At 40.3% G+C, this 17,485-nt stretch overlaps 1 protein-coding gene across 3 annotated transcripts in view; it reads left to right on the top strand.

Moving 5' to 3' along the window:
* COL11A1 (collagen type XI alpha 1 chain) overlaps positions 1–17,485 on the top strand; it is a 160,618-nt gene that overhangs the window by 128,360 nt on the left and 14,773 nt on the right. For all 3 annotated transcript variants that reach the window (XM_024570077.3, XM_024570075.3, XM_024570076.3), the window contains 8 exons: positions 2,907–2,960; positions 3,984–4,091; positions 6,338–6,391; positions 7,016–7,069; positions 8,066–8,119; positions 12,820–12,873; positions 13,010–13,117; positions 13,609–13,662. In XM_024570077.3, coding sequence (XP_024425845.2) covers positions 2,907–2,960; positions 3,984–4,091; positions 6,338–6,391; positions 7,016–7,069; positions 8,066–8,119; positions 12,820–12,873; positions 13,010–13,117; positions 13,609–13,662 — 540 coding nt within the window. The remainder of the gene's footprint in view (positions 1–2,906; positions 2,961–3,983; positions 4,092–6,337; positions 6,392–7,015; positions 7,070–8,065; positions 8,120–12,819; positions 12,874–13,009; positions 13,118–13,608; positions 13,663–17,485) is intronic.

Here is a 17,485-nt window from a genome sequence, read left to right as displayed (position 1 = left end):
TAAAACCGTGGCATAGCCCTTTCCGCTGCTCTGCTTGTTGCCTAAAGCTTTTGGGTGCAGTGGGAACAGTCGTAAGCAGTTCAGTTGCATCTCTTACGGTTTTTCTTCTGTGTAACTCTCAGATAAACATGGAAGCCAGATGCTTGGAGTTTTGGAGACTCCCATCCCATGCTGCTTCCATTTGCTCAAAGCCTACTGGTAACCTTGCCAACTCAGAGTCTCGAGAGAAACACTCACACGGTGTTGATAACACTTCTTACAATTAAAATGTTAGCTGACTCTAGATGTGTTACCATCAACTAAAGCTTTCATTTTTCTCTATTCCAAACGTTTTTTTTTTTTTCCTATGTGACAGGAAGATAGAAATGAGACTTCAGTTTTTTTCTTCAGCATCTGGGTAATACAATTTGCTGTAGATTATAGGTTGCTGATATCAGCTTTGATTCTGACCGAACACTTCCCAATGTCCATGTTAAAATTTATTTCCAGTCACTAATTCAATGAGAAAAAAAAGGAAAGAAAAGCACATCCTTTAGTCATGCTGCATTTTGCTTAAATATGTTTAACCTGTTTTCCATAGAATATAGATTTGCTGCAGATGGGTTCTGCACTTCAACGATTTCCTCGAAACGGAGATATAGATCATAACAGTGCCTTGAGATTTCATGCATATTTTATGACTTTTGGAGTACAGAATAATCCGCTGTCCCTTCTGGAGGGACCCTTAGCCTGAACGAGGGTGTCACAGAGGGGCGTAAAGCAGTTACGTGATCAGTGGTAATACTTTAAATTTTATAATGTAACCATATGTAATAATTGTGTATCAATTATTATTTATATAACATTAATTTCTTCTTAAATAATTGCCATTTATATTGTGTACACTTGGCTCCTAATATACAAAAGGTAATTTTCAGATGGATTTTAGACAAGTGAATACCGATGTGTCGCTCTCAAAATAGAGAGATTTTGTCCTAAAACCTTGTCTTTGAATTTTGGCGATTATTGAAGCCCATCTCTTCACTGCCTATCATTTCCCTCCTTTGAAAATATGGAAATAATCCTTCAGAATCTACTTTAGTTTAACTTCAGAGTGGTCAAAGATTAAAACAGAACAACAAAGTACATGGAGGGTAAATAGAAAAATAGTTATTTCCCCGCTTGTTCCAACTTCTGGGATTTCACCATGTGGTGCCAGAGAAAATGTTTTGTGCCCGGTCGGTAGATTTCCCGAGCTATAATTGACAAATAAAGACTATATATATTTAAGGTGTACAACTTGGTGTTCTGATCCATGTATGCTTTGAGAAATAATCCCCATACTCAGGCTGATTAACTTATTCAGCACCTCACATGGCTATCTCTGTGTGTGTGTGGTAAGAATGCTTAGAATCTGCACTCTCAGCAAATTTCAAGCCTGCAATACAGTAGTTAAGTAGAGTCATTATATAGAGTGTACATTAGATCTTAGAATTTACTCATGTTGGGTATCTGAATGATTGTACCCTTTGACCTATATCATCTCCCTCTGTCCTCCACCCCCCAGCCCCCGCTGGGGACCACCGCTCTGCTCCGCTTGTATGAGTTTGGCTATTTTAAATTTCATACCGAATGAGATCATGCAGTACACTGTACACACTCCATATATACAGCATCTGATGTGCACATTTTACAGATGCTTTGAATGGAAAACTAAGATTTATTTTAAAGGTATGAAAAGTGATATAAAAATATCACATATACCATATTCATATCATAAATAATGTAAATGCAATATTACTAAAATAAATATTACATGTAAGATTTATCCAAAAAATGGAAAAATTTGCTACTCATCTAGAGAAGAAAGTAATTTTTATGCAATAACAGTACTAATAAATTCCTAGAAAGTGCTTGATATTTTCCACCCTTGCAGAGATAACTCACAAAGTTAAAACATGTGCACATTTTCATAGAGTAAGGAATTATGTACATAAGTTGGCCTCTCCCCTGGAATCATGTTTATATTTAATATAATACGTTTCAAGCCAAGGAGTGTGCAATGGAAATATTTGGGAGAGTAGAGTTAAAAGTTAAAGAACGGTCAGGCCTCACATTTTTAAGAAATGTAGAAAAATTTACAGTCCAGAACTTCTAGTACCACTGATTTGGTGTGGAAATGTGGTCCATGAACGCACTAATGTATTACTTCATTGGGTGACTGACTACTCGGATAGAATATTTGCCTGCTTTTCTAAATGCAAAGAATTCGTTGCAGACTTTCATCACTAAAACCCACTGGTCTAAGAGGTTTATTTATAAGTCTGCTAAGATAGAAAATAGCCATCCAAATGTAAAATGTACACATCCTCAAAAGGCGCAGTTTTAATTCGTATCTATGGACCTTTAAGTGTCTTATAAATACATTCCCTTTCTATGTTCTTTAGACTTCTACTAAATATATCTTACAGGAGTATCACAATGCTACCAAATTATTTGCTTAATTGTTAAAGTGCAAATAAATTGCATTCGCATGTTGGAATAAAAATAACCAAATTTGTTTAATCCATACCCCTAACTCTAGCAGCGTGGATGCTAATGCAGCGCAAACACACACTGAGAGGTTCAGGGACCAGCCGCTGTCTGCCGTGTGTGGTCCCGCGGTAACCCAGGTGAATGCCCTGGCTGGTAGCTAACTGATTGGAGCTATAGCATCGGCCTACCCCGTTCTGCCTCCTCACCTGAGAAATAAATGTCAATAATAGGAAAAGCTCCATCGTCTTCCTAAAGTTTTTCACGGCCTTTTGAAGAAGACAGTGCTTTAAGGGCTACTCTAAAAGGTCATGGTGATCAATGAAGGCAGTCTGACAAACGTAAACCTTCATTTCTGTGTTCTGACTGATGCTGATGTGATCTCTTCCTTGTAGGGTGAACCTGGAGAAGCAGGAAACCCAGGGCCTCCCGGGGAAGCCGGCCCAGGGGTAAGCACGGTCTCATTGTCTATGTGGGTGTCCAGGAATTCCCTTTAGAGTGTTTGACATATAATTCACTATTTGCCTTTCCTTCATTAAGAATAATCACAAATGCAGAGCATGTTTTTGTTCAAGAATTTTCATGTCCTCTGCCTATTTTCATTAATGCAGAAATTGCAAAATCTGCATCAGCATAAATTAGAGCATTTAAACTGACACTGGTGGATTGTCCACAAAATAAATAAACAAAACAACGCTGCTACATCAAAATTTTTTATATATTAAGATTGTATTGCTCTCATTTAGATTGTTTGAAGCTGGGAGTGAACTTGACCCCAGGGAGGAAACATTTGAAAATGTCTGGAGACATTTTTGGCTGTTGCACCTGAAGGCAAGGTGGCTTCTGGCATCTAATTAGTAGAGACCAGGGGTGCTGGTGTACAGCTTCCCATTCATAGGACAGCCCCCTGCCAAAAAGCATGGTCTAACCCGATAGGCCAAGGTTAAGAAACTCTGATTTACATAAATACACAAAGTCTGTATCAGCTATTCTCAAGCAAGAGGAGAGCTAGCACCTTGGAGAAACCATACAGTTTCTTGAGAGACTGGACTAGATGATCCTTTTTAGCTTCACTTCCTATAAAAGCTACAACCTGTGTAACGATCACTTCTTGGGTTGCCATAAGTACATTTCTCTCTTTGTATTCTTTCTCATCTGATAAATAAAGGTGATCCAGTTTCCTCTAGGAAGCATAGGAAACTGAACACCTTGTCCAGGAAACCCAGCAAGGAAGTGAAAGCTAGGGTTTAAATGCAGGTCTGTGCAACTCAAAGTCCACGTTCTTTCCATCTATCAGTGATGAGGCTGGATGATCTTCAATTTCCTTGAAGAACCAAAATTCCATGCCTGTCATGTGAGCAATGTGTGGCTGACGACTAAAAATACCTGAAAATTGGAAAAAGGAAAAAAAAGAAAAAGAAACTCTGATTTATGGTGTGTACGTTTACCATTCTTGTTCTCCGGCCGTGTAGGGACCCAAAGGAGAAAGAGGAGAGAAGGGTGAAGCTGGGCCTCCCGGTGCTGCTGGACCTCCCAGTGGCAAGGGACCACCGGGCGACGATGGCCCTAAGGGCAACCCGGTGAGTGAGCTTGGTCCCTTAGAAGTGGCATCCAAGTCAAAGCCATTTTGGAGTCTTTGTAGGAAAATGAGAAAGCATGAGACTCTGGCCTGCAGCTGGGGAAATGGACTTTTCACCGTTTCCTGTAGTCAGAAACATTCTCCATTGACTTCATTTTTTTTCCTATAAATATATTAACTTATTTTTTTATTTCTAAAACATTTTTAAAATTTTTTAAAATATGTTTTATTGATTATGCTATAACAGTTGTCCCATTTTTTTCTCTCCTTTATTCCCCTCTACCCTCTACCCCCTCTTACCATCATTCCCCAACCTTAGTTCATGTCCATGGGTCATACATATAAGTTCCTTGGTTTCTCCATTTCCCATACTATTCTTAAACTACCCCCTGTCTATTTTGTACCTACTATTTATGCTACTTATTCCCTGTAACTTTTCCCCCATTCTCCCCTCTTCCCTTCCCCACTGATAACCCTCCATGTGATCTCTATTTCTGTGATTGTTCGTGATCTAGTTGTTTGCTTAGTTCGTTTTTGTTTTAGGTTCAGTTGTTGATAGTTGTTCATCTACTGTTCAAACTTTTTATCTTCTTTTTCTTAGATAAGTCCCTTTAACATTTCATATGATAAGAGCTTGGTGATGATGAACTCCTTTAACCTGACCTTATCTGGGAAGCACTTTATCTGCCCTTCCCTTCTAAATGATAGCTTTTCAGGGTAGAGTAATCTTGGATGTAGGTCCTTGCCTTTCATGACTTCAAATACTTCTTCCCAGCCCCTTCTTGCCTGCAAGGTTTCTTTTGAAAAATCAGCTCATATTCTTATGGGAATTCCTTTATAGGTAACTGTCTCCTTTCCTCTTGCTGCGTTTAAGATTCTCTCTTTATCTTTAATCTTGGGAAATGTAATTATGATGTGCCTTGGTGAGTGCTTCCTTGGGTCAGCTTCTTTGAGGCTCTGTGAGCTCCCTGGACTTCCTCGAAGTCTTTTTCCTCTGCCAGATTGGGGAAGTTCTCCTTCATTATGTTTTCAAATAAGTGTTCAATTTCTTGTTCTTCCTTTTCTCCTTGTGGTACCCCTATGATTCAGATGTTGGAATGTTTAAAGTTGTCTCAGAGGTTCCTAAGCCTTTCCTCATTTTTTCAAATTCTTGTTTCTTCATTCTGTTCTGTTTGAATATTTATTTCCTCCTCTGCTCCAATCCATTGATTTGGGTCCCTGTTTCCCTCTCATCATTGCTGGTTCCCTGTAATTTTCCTTTATTTCACTTTTCATAGTCTTCACTTTTTCTTCTATTTCACAACCACACTCAACCATTTCTGTGAGCACCCTGATTACCAGTGTTTTGAACTGTGCATCTGTTAGGTTGGCTCTCTCTTCATCACTTACTTGTATTTTTTCTAGAGCTTTGATCTGTTCTTTCATTTGGGCCATTTTTTTTTTTTTTTTGTCTTGGCATGCCTATTTTGTAGTAAGGGGCAGAGCCTTAGGTATTTGCCAGTGGAGGGCAACCCACGTCGCTGTGTTGTGGTGCTATATGTGGGGAAGGGGTCTGAGAGGGAACAATGCTTCTCGATTAGCTCTGCCGGCTTTCAGCCACTTCCCCCACTCCCCACAAGCAAATTGGGCCCTTCTGGTGCTGATTCCCAGGTCTGTGTGTTTCTCTATGTTCTAGGACCCTGTAAGTCTCTCCATGAACTCTGCTGTGAGGTTGGGAGTCTCTCCTGCTACCGCAACCCCCACAGATTTTTTCAGTTAGAGGTTTGAGGCTTTATTTCCCCAAGCCAGAACCCTGGGTTGTGGGGTCTATCTCTCACCCCAGTTGTTCCTCCTGGTTTATCTATATGCGAATGTGGGACCGCTGGTCCACCAGCCACTGCCTTGCTGCGAGTCCTCTCCACCCTGCCCTGGCTGCCCATCTCCGCCCCTGCTACCTGTCTGGATGAATGCTTCTTCTTGAACTCCTTGGTTGTCGGACTTCCATATAGTTCAATTTTCTGGCAGTTCTGGTTGTTTTTGTTTTTAAATTTGTTGTTCTTTTTTGGTTGTGCGAGGAGGCAAAGCATATTTATCTATGCCTCCATCTTGACCGGAAGCCTCTCTGACTTCATTTTTAAATTCCCAACAGAAGGAGGGAAATAGTCTCATATGGTTTCACCATAACTTTTACCTCTGAAACTCAGAATATCATGACTTTATAAAAATCATTTTTCATTTATTCCCTTTCTTTAAAAAACCTCATTCTAGGGTCCTGTTGGTTTTCCTGGAGACCCCGGACCTCCGGGGGAACCTGGCCCTTCGGTAAGTAACAAGGAAAAATAAAAGGATTATTTGGGTGGGAATGTTGCCCGTGTCTCTATTGTTAATAACTAAAGACAATTTTCATCATTTAAGTGAAGCTCAAAAAATAGGAAGAAAAAGAAAACGTGAACTGCCATCACTACAACAAAATCCATGGAGGCTATTAGACCTATGTTGTGTGATTATTCTCTTCATTTGGGTTAGTTTTCTAGACTTTGTTGCATCGTACAAATATCTTAGTAGCAGCATCACTGCTATTTTGAAGGCATAGAACCTTGGTGTTTACCTAACTTTCTTCCATAATGCAAATCCCATCTCAAACTCCACCATATTTGTTCGTGGTGTGAGGATGCACTAGACATGGACACTAAGTACATTTCTTTCTTTCTTGTATTCAGAACATACTGTACTTTAAATTTGAGGTTGTAGCAATTTCACAAAGGTGTATGGAAAAAGTGAGAGCTACCACAGTCCTTAAAAGAAAACCAGAAAGATGATACTACTTTAATTGTCCACCTGGTAATAACTTATCTCAAGGACTATGATACTATATTGTATCCTTTTCTCTGATAAGAGTGAATTAATAGCGAGAAATATCGGGTTCGTTTTCTGTCCCCGTTACAGGGTCAAGATGGCGTTAGCGGTGACAAGGGTGAAGACGGAGACCCTGGTCAGCCGGTAGGCAGCACGTGCTACTCTGATTTCATCTTTACATCATCTCAGACATTTAAGAAAATCAGAAATCATCAACCTTTCGGGAGCGTAGCTACCTGTGCAACCATTTTTCTGAGACAATCATCAGTTATATTTGAATGCCAGTTAAAAGTCAAACTTACGTGGAGTGTTTCTAACTTGATGTGATTTCAGAAATATAAGATAAGCTTTCATAACTAAAAAAAAAGTCACATTGTACTAATGCTTTTGTCAGACTGTATCAAATTCAGCTCTCTGTCTGTTTGTGTTAATAAAAAATTATTCTACCATCCCAAATAAGACTGAAAGGAAGACAGCCAGATTAGCAGCCTTATATGAACGTGGATTACTTCAGTTACTAACCTAACTGAACTCAGCATATTTTTTTAATTTGGTAACGACAAAGTCCTGGGCTCTTGGCCACATGTGGCCATTCAGGGAAAGCACCAACTTGAATAAGAGCCGAAGACAGCTCCCCTGACATAATTTTTGTCTAGCGTGATCCCCAGGGGTATTTGCCATCAGAGATATAGGCTTATTCTGTGCAGAGTAGGTTGTGGGTCATGTCCCAGCATGCTCATCCTCCTTGACGTAAAAATGCTAGTGTGGCGCAGGAAGAAATTGCGAGGTAATTGTTTTATGGTTTCACAAATGTGTGTGCTAGGAGTGGAATTATTAACGGTATGATTCTATGATCAGTATGTCTATTGGTTGCTTGTCAGATATAAATTAGCACTTTTTAAAAGAATATAGTTTTTTTTTAATTCACCTTCTTCCAGCTAGGAAGAAGTGTTAATGTGAATTCACCAGCTCTAAACAGATACCTGCGGGAAGGTGAGGTAACTGAAACAGGGCTGAGATTTTCCAGGAGAGACAGACGTGGGGAAGTGAAGAAGGAGGTTTCAGCCCCGACTCTGATAAATGCTTCATGGGCCCTGAAACAATGCTCAGTGGCCTCATTGTGTTTCTTCCGTGCTGCAGGGTCCTCCTGGCCCGTCTGGTGAGGCCGGCCCACCAGGTCCTCCTGGGAAAAGGGTAAGTCTTTCAGATTCTTTATTTGAAACATCCACTCCCTATTCACTATGTGTGTGAATTCATATAACAGCCCTTTATAATGATGCTGAAATAAGAAGTCCTCGAGAACTGGGTGATTTCTTAAATGTGTCAATATACTTATTAAAATACATGGCACTTCAACTGACAGGTTTAATCTGTCCCAAGGAAAAGTAGCTTCCACGTCCCTGCGCTTAGGTCTCCCCTCTGCACAGATGCTGTAAGCTGTTGGAGACTCTGAGGGGACCCTGACCTTCAGCTCCTGATGCATTACAGACAGATGGAATGTCACAAGTCCAGTGCTGCCTAAAAACACCATAAAAACCCCAGTGCAGGATCCACGGAATGAGCTCAGGAGCGATCAGCATAGAATGTTTGGTTTACACTGGCCAACGTCTCTGTTTTGGAAGCCATGGCAGGATTTCAACAAAAGACTGTAGTAAAATAGAAATACGTAGACCTTGTCCAAACTACTGGCTACAGAAGACGCTAGGAGATTTGCTTCACTGTCTTTTTCTCACTATTGTACTGTCTCAGAATAACTCAGTTTCCATTGACCTACCTCTTGCATCCCTGACACGCCCGTGTGGGGTGCTCCGCCGGACGTGCTCTAGTCAGTTCCCCAGCTGCCCGTGCACACGATACGTGCTGAATGCCACACTGGCCTCCTTAGGCTCAGTCCCCCTTCAGTAATCCAAAGGGACAGGGCGGCCAGGCCGCTGTGGACCTCTAACGGTGGCTCTAATTAAGGGGCATTCTCACATTACACATCTTCATACACAGAGAGCGCACATGGGTTTTAGTTGGGACTCTCAGCGATATAAATTGGAGTCAATATTTACAGACATTTCTGTTTGACAGAAATGGGTGTAGTTTATAGGAAATATCTTCTCTAAATACAATTTCCTCTTCATTGACCAAGTGCCCCGTTTACCTTCCTCCTCCTCCTCCTCTGACTCCTCCTCCTCATCATTCTCATCATTTTATTTTATTTTACGTTTTGTCAGCAGCACCAAATCATGGTCTCGATAGGAAAAAAAAAAATGTATTCCAAAACAGCCATTGGGATGTTTTTCTTCAAAAGGAATTGCAAAGTATGACATGATTTTTGAGAAATGTTGTCAATGTTCGCCTGCAGCACGAACGCCCTAAAGCCTTTGGGGGGGGGATACGTATGTGTTTCTATTACTTCAGACCTTTCGGAAGGAAGCGCATTTGTCAAGCACCAGGAAGTTAGGGCTAGTGTGACAAGTCGCGCTGTGAATGCATGAGTTAATTGAGAAGGAAGGACGCGGGACCTTAAAGGTCCTGTCCACACGTGAGGTCAGTCTGCACGCTGAGTGAACACAAGGCCCCTTCGCCTGCCTACAGGGACGCAGTGCAGAGGGGATTGGAGGAACTGAAACCGAGGGGAGGGTTCTGTGTCCATCAGGCCTCGCGTTTAGCCAGGAGGCAGCAGCGTCTTTGATGCAGGATTCAGCTGAATATCACCTTGGTGGAAACAACGAGAACATATTCCTGTGCTGTAATTATACTATCTGATCTATGCACTTAGCATTTGGAAACAGAATTGCCTTTCTATCCGTTTTCCTTCAGTCCACTAGGACATGAGACCTTAAATAAGCTTTGTACACGTTCTGTGCAAGTCACCATTTCTCCGATCCTTAGGTGCCCCGCGTTAGAGACCCAGGAAGGTAGACCCACAGCAATTCTGCTGTAACACCTCCTTGCCAAAGTAGCGGTGACTAGAAATAGGTTCACAAGTATCATCATGCTTGTCCATGAGTCTTACAAATAAACCTGCCTAATAGAATATGGATCAGAATGTTGTCCGTGGCGGCGATACTGAGAAACGACATTCCAACAGTTATTGAACAAGCAGGGAAATTAAATTGTCGTTGGTAGCACAGGAGCACCCTGCCAACGCACCGAAATACTTGAGAATAAACGTGTATTTTCTTCAGGCTCTAGAAGATCGCGCAGTCGGTGTCCCCAAGTCGTGAGATGGTAATACTCAAGTTATCATCACAGCTGTTTGAAAACTAAGTTGGTTCCATGGATTTTATTGAAAAAAAAAAATGCTAGAGCTGACTAAAGAAGTTAAACATTGTAACCTTAAAATGTACCTGTTACATTCAATTTTAAAGAGTCCAGCTCATATTGCCAAAGGAAAGTTCACAATAAAAAATTAAAACAGTAACTGCTACTATTAATTAGCAGATGTAGATATATACTCTATATAGACACGTATGCTGTGTAGCACGTATGTGCGTATACGTAGATTTATGCGTGTACGGAATGGTCAGAGGCAAAGGTTAGGGTAATCCGGCTGATACCAATATTTAGATCAGGAGTCAGGTCTTTAGGAAGGCCTTCCCGACTACCAGACTAGATCGAGGTACCTGTTTTGAACAGCTTACTTCATCTGTGTATATTTTACAGTGTACTGGATTTGTTCATTTCGATGTCTGTCTCCATAACTAAACTTGTGGACTCTTTAGAGTTTCACTTATATTTTATTGTTATGTATTCCCCGTGACAGCATATTTCTGACACATAAGGAAGTCGTAAATATTTGTTTCATGAATGGAGGAATGGGTTAATTCAAGAATAATATTGTAAAGTGTGAATAGTAGGGATAGGACTGGGCTGTATATTTTATTTAAAATAGATTTCTCATGGTGAGGAAAATTCCACATAACAGTGACTGCTATGGAGAATTAACTGAGGCTCATGTTTTAGGAGGAATTTTTCAATCAGAACACTCTTTACTTCAAGAAAGGACAGCCAGAAGTTCATTACATTAAGTCCTTGTCCTTCTGTACAGATATATGAGAAATAAATGACTACAAATTTGCCCTTTGGCATTATTAGTTTTTTTTCCCCCAAAAGGAGACTACCTATTTTCCTATAAAAAGAGTGATATCTATTTGCATTCTAGTTTCTCTTGAAAAGTGTGCACCATCTGGAAAAAGTATTAGGAATAAACGGAAATGGAATAAAATAAGATAAGAGAGAATAGCCACTTAGCATGTATTTCTACTGTAACCGGCATTGGGCATCACAGAGGGAGGAAGCCCTTGCGGGACAGAGAAAGCCTGCATCTGAATCCCAATCTTGTGGCTGTGCTGTAGTGGTCTTATGTTTAAATTCTCATGGTTCTTCAAACTCCAGTTTTCTTTTCTCCCTTTCAGTCAGAGCAATATTTTTGGTACATTTTTAGACAGCTGATAACTTGCTTTTATAAAAAGTCAGATCTTTATCAAGCTTCTGTGCTATAAAGTTCAGGTGTGGAGGTGCAGTCATCTGAGGTTAAGCCCTCAGGCCTGACGTCACCAGTTTAAGGGAAAATCTTCGTGGAAGAAGGACAAGCCCCTTATTTAGTTGAATCTCATATAAGTTCTATTTCTGCAGTAGTATCCACTGTGGTCGTTTTATCCACTTTGCGTAGGTTCATATTTTAAACATCCCACCAAAGTAATTTACGAATCAGCATTTTAACCCCAGGCAATATTTGAAGCTTATGGTTTTACAGAGAATTCCTCTTAACAGATGGCATGAAATTTAAAAGATGCGCTTAAGTTTTAATGCATATATTATTGTTTAGATGTTGCTGCTTCCTTGAAAGACTTCTCACAGAAGTTATACCCTTTTTTAATCTCTGGGTTGAGACACAGTGAATGTCTAATAATATACAAAGTTACAGAGACCGATACTGAGAAAAGAATTGCTAATGATATACAGCATGGGAGGTTTACAGTTGTTCCTATGGAAATTAATACAATAATTAATAAAGAAGGGTAATTATGACACAAGAATAAACTCTGTGTTTCATGTGCTCACAACCGTAGACCTCCTGTTGCCCCTCTCTGCGTGTTCGTTGACTCTCCGAGACGAATGAGTTCACAGGTCTCTCTAAATTTGATGAAGTGCTTGATCCTCATTTGAAACGTGGATTTAAAAGACCAGATGAAAGACTAGCCTGTAGGCACTGGTAGAATATTAATATCTCATCTGAGAGAGAGAAAGTCACCCCGCGGCCCCACTTGATTCTCACCCACTAACGCCATCTCCACTGTTTCCCCCAACCTCCAACCTCAATCACAGTCCTCGATTTTGAACACCACTCATTGCAAAAATTGAAGTAAACAAATGGAAAACGAGAGAATCTGGGGGAAAGAGGCATGCAATTTTCTCGAGATCATGAAGTGTCTTTTTTTAAACTTTCTGTTCTTGTGTCTGAACTGGTGCAGAAAATCAGTATCAAGTTGAATTTAATGCTTGTTAAGTAATAATAAAAATTCAATTAACTGGTGGAAGTGAAATAAATATAACAAAACTGTAAATTTTACAGGTCTTAAAATAGGTGTATTATGAATATGTATGTCGTGGGTTATCAAAGCAAGGGTCTTCCTTGTGTTAGGTTGAAAGGTTTTTTGGAAATGCCATAAGAGAAAATATCAAGGACATGTTGTAATTATCAGGAACAAAACTTAAATATAATGGGAATTATAATATCTTATTTCAAACTCGAAATCTTTCTCTGTTACTTGGAATATTTTGTCATATAAATGCTCCTTTTCCTACATCATTTTGCTACACGACTTGGAAATGTCAGGTTTCCTGTCTCCCAGACGACTCTGTAAATGCAAGAAGGCAATTTGAATATTTGATGTTTACAGGGTCCTCCGGGAGCTGCAGGGGCAGAAGGACGACAAGGCGAAAAAGGTGCCAAGGTAAGGCTGCTTGCACGGGTGTTGTGTATGCAAAGCTCATGCGCAGAGGGCTCAGCGCCTACCTGAGTGCTTTCAGTGAAATGGTAAGACGTCTTTCCTCATTAGTAACGTGTGCACGCATTGTGTTTTCTAACAGGGAGAAGCAGGCGCCGAAGGTCCTGCTGGGAAAACCGGCCCCGTTGGGCCTCAGGGACCTGCCGGAAAGCCGGGTCCAGAGGGTCTGCGGGGCATCCCTGGGCCCGTGGTGAGCATCTGAGCTTACAGACGCCATTGTTTTTAGAAAACATGTTTTATTTCTAAAAAAAAAAAAAAAATGACCAAGGAAAATATTTATGTCAGCACTGTTTCATAAATTAGATGTGCATGTTTTGGGGGAATCAGGAAACCTTATGTAAAAATTAAAATCGTAGATATTTAAGTAGGCCATGTATTTAATAAGGTCCTGGGGAAGCTTTAGTTCATGAAGGCAGAACAGAGCACTAAACCCTAAGAGCTCAGCGATGAAATGTTCCTATGCCTGAGTCCACCCACAGCCACAAACAGGTGTGTGTGCCCACAGGTACGCGCCCAGTGAGAAGACTCCAAGTGGCTTGCGGTGCTTGTGGAGTTCTCCGCGTGGTGGACTCCACAAACGTGTTTGCTTTTTTCCCATCCGTATTTCCCAAATTAAAGTCCAACAGAAACAGGTCTGCTTTTGTCAAATTGTAATAAGTGAATCGTGTCTGTTTTCCACAGGGAGAGCAAGGTCTCCCGGGAGCAGCAGGCCAGGACGGGCCGCCCGGCCCTTTGGTGAGTGGCTCCCTTCCTGTTGTTTGGAAAGGGAGAGTTCCAGACACACAATTATTTATAAGCTGGAATAGCTCAACTCATATCTTATACATCGGTCTATATTTTGCACAGGATTTAAGGAAGTGTATTACTCAGACCGAAAATGAGGAAAGACATTCTAGCTGATAGATGACTTGGAAAATATGTCCCTTGACCAGAAGATCTTTCCTTTGTTACGTCCTTTGGATGAAAAAACTATTTCCACTTTAAATAAAATGCCACTCACGGCCCGGCCAGTTCTTTTCCAAATGTGCACAGTTTCCCCCAAACACTTGCTGCGGCTCTCAGTTTCCTGGCACTTCATTTAAAAGAATAACGTTGGCACAGCCTCACGGTGATTCTTTCACCAATAAATTGTTCTCTTCGTGAGTCATGCAGGCTGCAACAGAAATCATTAACCCCCGCGGGTAAAGAACGGTGTAATTATCACACCGCCGAAGCTGGGTTATTATCAACACACCCTGTGCAAACGGCATGCTTGACAAATGCCTGGAACGCTTAGGTGACCAGCTTAGTGCTCCTGGATGAAGTTCATTACGAGAGCTTAGGGTTCGGAGACGGAGTTTATTACAGGGGCCCGGGCTCTCCTCACTACAAAGTCTGGGCAAAAAGTAAGAATCCAATCACGCCTTCAAATGATTGCTTGCTACGTGGCAGATTCTATTGTATCTGAAATGTTACAGAACTATTGGAACTTCGTTTTCCAGAAATAGTTATGTGCAAAGGGATGAATCCAGACAGCAAACAAAACATCCAGGGAGCTCTCTGCACGTTCTCCCGTACAGTCACTGAAATTTTACAAGAACGCTGCTTATCATGAATATGTTTATTGTCTCAGAGACATATACATACTCAGAAAGCTTTCAAAACTGGGTTATACCATCTTAATCATTCAGGAGGCATGTGGGTCATTCCTTTAGTAAGAATGTCACAAAAATTTCCTCAAACATACCAAATATTTCATAAGTGTTACAGTTTTTATTTTTTAACTTTCTCTGAAAAGTTAAAGATCACGTATTCTGGTAACTGGATGAAAGTTAGCAAGTGTTGAGTGACTTCAAGCAGATTATTAAGTCTGCACACACCCCCCACAGGCCCAGGAACCGGGGCCCAACCTCTGTACTATTTAGGGAATAGTCTCCTTAAATATGGTAAGTTCCTAACTGCACAGACTGAGTCTGAAAAAACAACGTCCTTTGCCTTAATGTCACCCTAAAATTTGCCAGAGATTTTTTTCTTGTTATTGCAGATCTTCCAATAAGTATTCTGACCTTTTTTTCCAGATAAAATAAAAAAAAACATCATGCTGGAGATTTCCTCTGGCTAATATTAAAAACAAAACCATCAGACATCCCACCTGAACCCGGCTCGCAGAAGTTTCCATTTCTGACTCTCAGGTGGCTGTGAGTTTACAGAACAAGGAAGGGGCTTAACCACTCACACCCTTTCAGGCCGGGTAAAATGAGGACCAGAGCTGACGGTCCTTTGTCTGGCTGCTTGTTTTAAGTACACATTGTAGCTTTTTCATGGCCCCTAATAGTTTCACCGTGATATCTAATTTCAGTGAAAACACTACTTGGTCCACGAGAGGTGAGGGCAAGTGTGGAAATCATCTCCAGGGTGTCTGTCAGGGCAACTTGATGATCTTCCAAACTCAGCTACGGGAGATTTCGTTTCATAGGCAATTTTTGATTCATGGTTCCTGGTTACCATCACCAGCTCGAGGGCCAAGCTCCCTGGTTTCAAAAGCAAGTACGACCACTGACTTGCTGAATGACGTTAGGAAAGTGTTGTTTGTTTGTTTTTTAAGTTTAGGTGCCTCATCTGTAAAACGAGAACATCAATAGCACCTAAGCTGCGTGTTATGAAGTTTAGATGAGTTGTTGTATTTTCTGAAGGCAGATGAGCATCTCCGTTTTAGGTCTAAGCTTTTGTTTTGCTTTGTTTTATATTTTTTCATTCTATTTGTTCCCATGTAGCTGAAAAATTGCTCAGTGTTTATCTTTGGACAAGCTTTCTCCAGTATTATCATACATCCCTTCTTTCCACTGCTGATGACTAAAAGACCTCATAGCATTATTTTTCAAACCATAAATGCGTGAATAAATGGTAGGATAGGCTACTCAATTACAGTTTGATTTTTTTTTTAAATGCTACATTCAAACTATCTGTAAACAGGTGGAGATATGTAGTGTTCCATAGTGATTAAGCATGTTTAAAAAACAAAACCTTTGCTTTTCACCATATTAAATATTATCTCAAAATATTGCATTTTTTAAACTCTATTTTTATTGTTGACACTATTACAGATGTCCCTCCCTCCCTGCCTTTGCCCACCTCCACCCAGCCCTCACTCCCTACAACCTTCGGCCACCAACACACTATTGTCGGTGTGCGTGAGGTACGCAAGTATGTTCTTCTGCTCACCCCTTCGCCTTGTTTCATCCATTCGATATAAAGTGTGGGGTGTGTAGGTACTTGGAACTTTAATGCACTAGAGTTTTGAGATATATATCAAGGCAAATATTCTGTAAACCCTAATGCTGCAGGGAGAAATGCTTGATTGTATATTCCGGACACTTAAGAATGTATCGTCCCTGTTTTCCCTTTTACTTTATTACTTATGAATTATGTATTTCCCTAGAGTTTTTCAATTTACACTATCTAAAGGGGAAATAGAAAATATTTACACTTGGAATAACATTTTTCTATGCAGAGTTAATATTTTTGATATGTTCCAGTTTCAGGGGGTTATTTATAACTACTGTTAATATCATATCTTTACCAATTTCTATTTCCAACTGAGGAAAACGATAAGAAACTGATTTTACTTCTTGGCAAGTTCTTCCTTAGATATAGTTTGTAACTTCATAAGAGGTTATTAGCTTATTGGAATTAACAATAATTTCCTGTAACTCTTTCATGAGGAATATTTATAGAAACGATTTAAAATGCATTGGAAACACAAATAATGTCTAGTGTATTTCTCATTAAGCCTGAGCAATTAGAATTCCTGATACTTCTTCTTTGCCATTTTCTCTCGTACTGTGAGCATGTGATGAGAAAGCTGACTGATAACCGTCTGTCGCTCATCAGAAATGAATAATAAGTGATGTTTACATTATACCTCACAGTTTATGCAATGCTTTTGTTGGACTGTTATTTCTTTCATTATCACAATTCTTTGCCACGGTTATTCTTATTAGAATGCTTTTGTAAATAAAGCTCAGAGATAATAAGAAATAGATCCAAGATTACCCAGCTAATAAGCGGTGGACTTGAGACTCAAGGAAGCCGTCACTTGAATACTGATGTTGAGTAAACAACATCCCTATCAGTTTCCCACTCATGGCAACATTTCTATAAAGTGTGTAGCATTTACGAAAGAGTTGGAATGTAAAATGAGAAGTGAGGAAAGAAAAAAATCTTGTCTCTTTAAATAGTTTGGTATTTTCTCCCTGGCTAGTGTGGCTCAGTGGATTGAGTGCTGGCCTGCAAACCGAAGAGTGGCCGGTTCCATTCCTAGTCAGGGCACATGCCTGGGTTGCAGGCCAGGTCCCCAGTAGGGGGCGCACAAGAGGCAACCACACACTGATGTTTCTTTTCCACCTTCCCTTCCCCTCTCTCTAAAAGTAAATAAATGCAATCTTTAAAAAAGTATTAAAATATTAAAAAATAGTTTCATATTTTCAATCTAATGAATGAATTTACTTTTAACAGATGTATGTCAATTTTAACAATATTCTTACATGCTTTCTGCTCCTGGTCCAAGTATCTGAATCTT

Source organism: Desmodus rotundus, chromosome 12 (assembly GCF_022682495.2).
Source record: "Desmodus rotundus isolate HL8 chromosome 12, HLdesRot8A.1, whole genome shotgun sequence".
NCBI lineage: Eukaryota > Metazoa > Chordata > Mammalia > Chiroptera > Phyllostomidae > Desmodus > Desmodus rotundus.
Note: the sequence above shows the minus strand (reverse complement) of the source record. Positions and strands in the feature narration are given on the sequence as shown.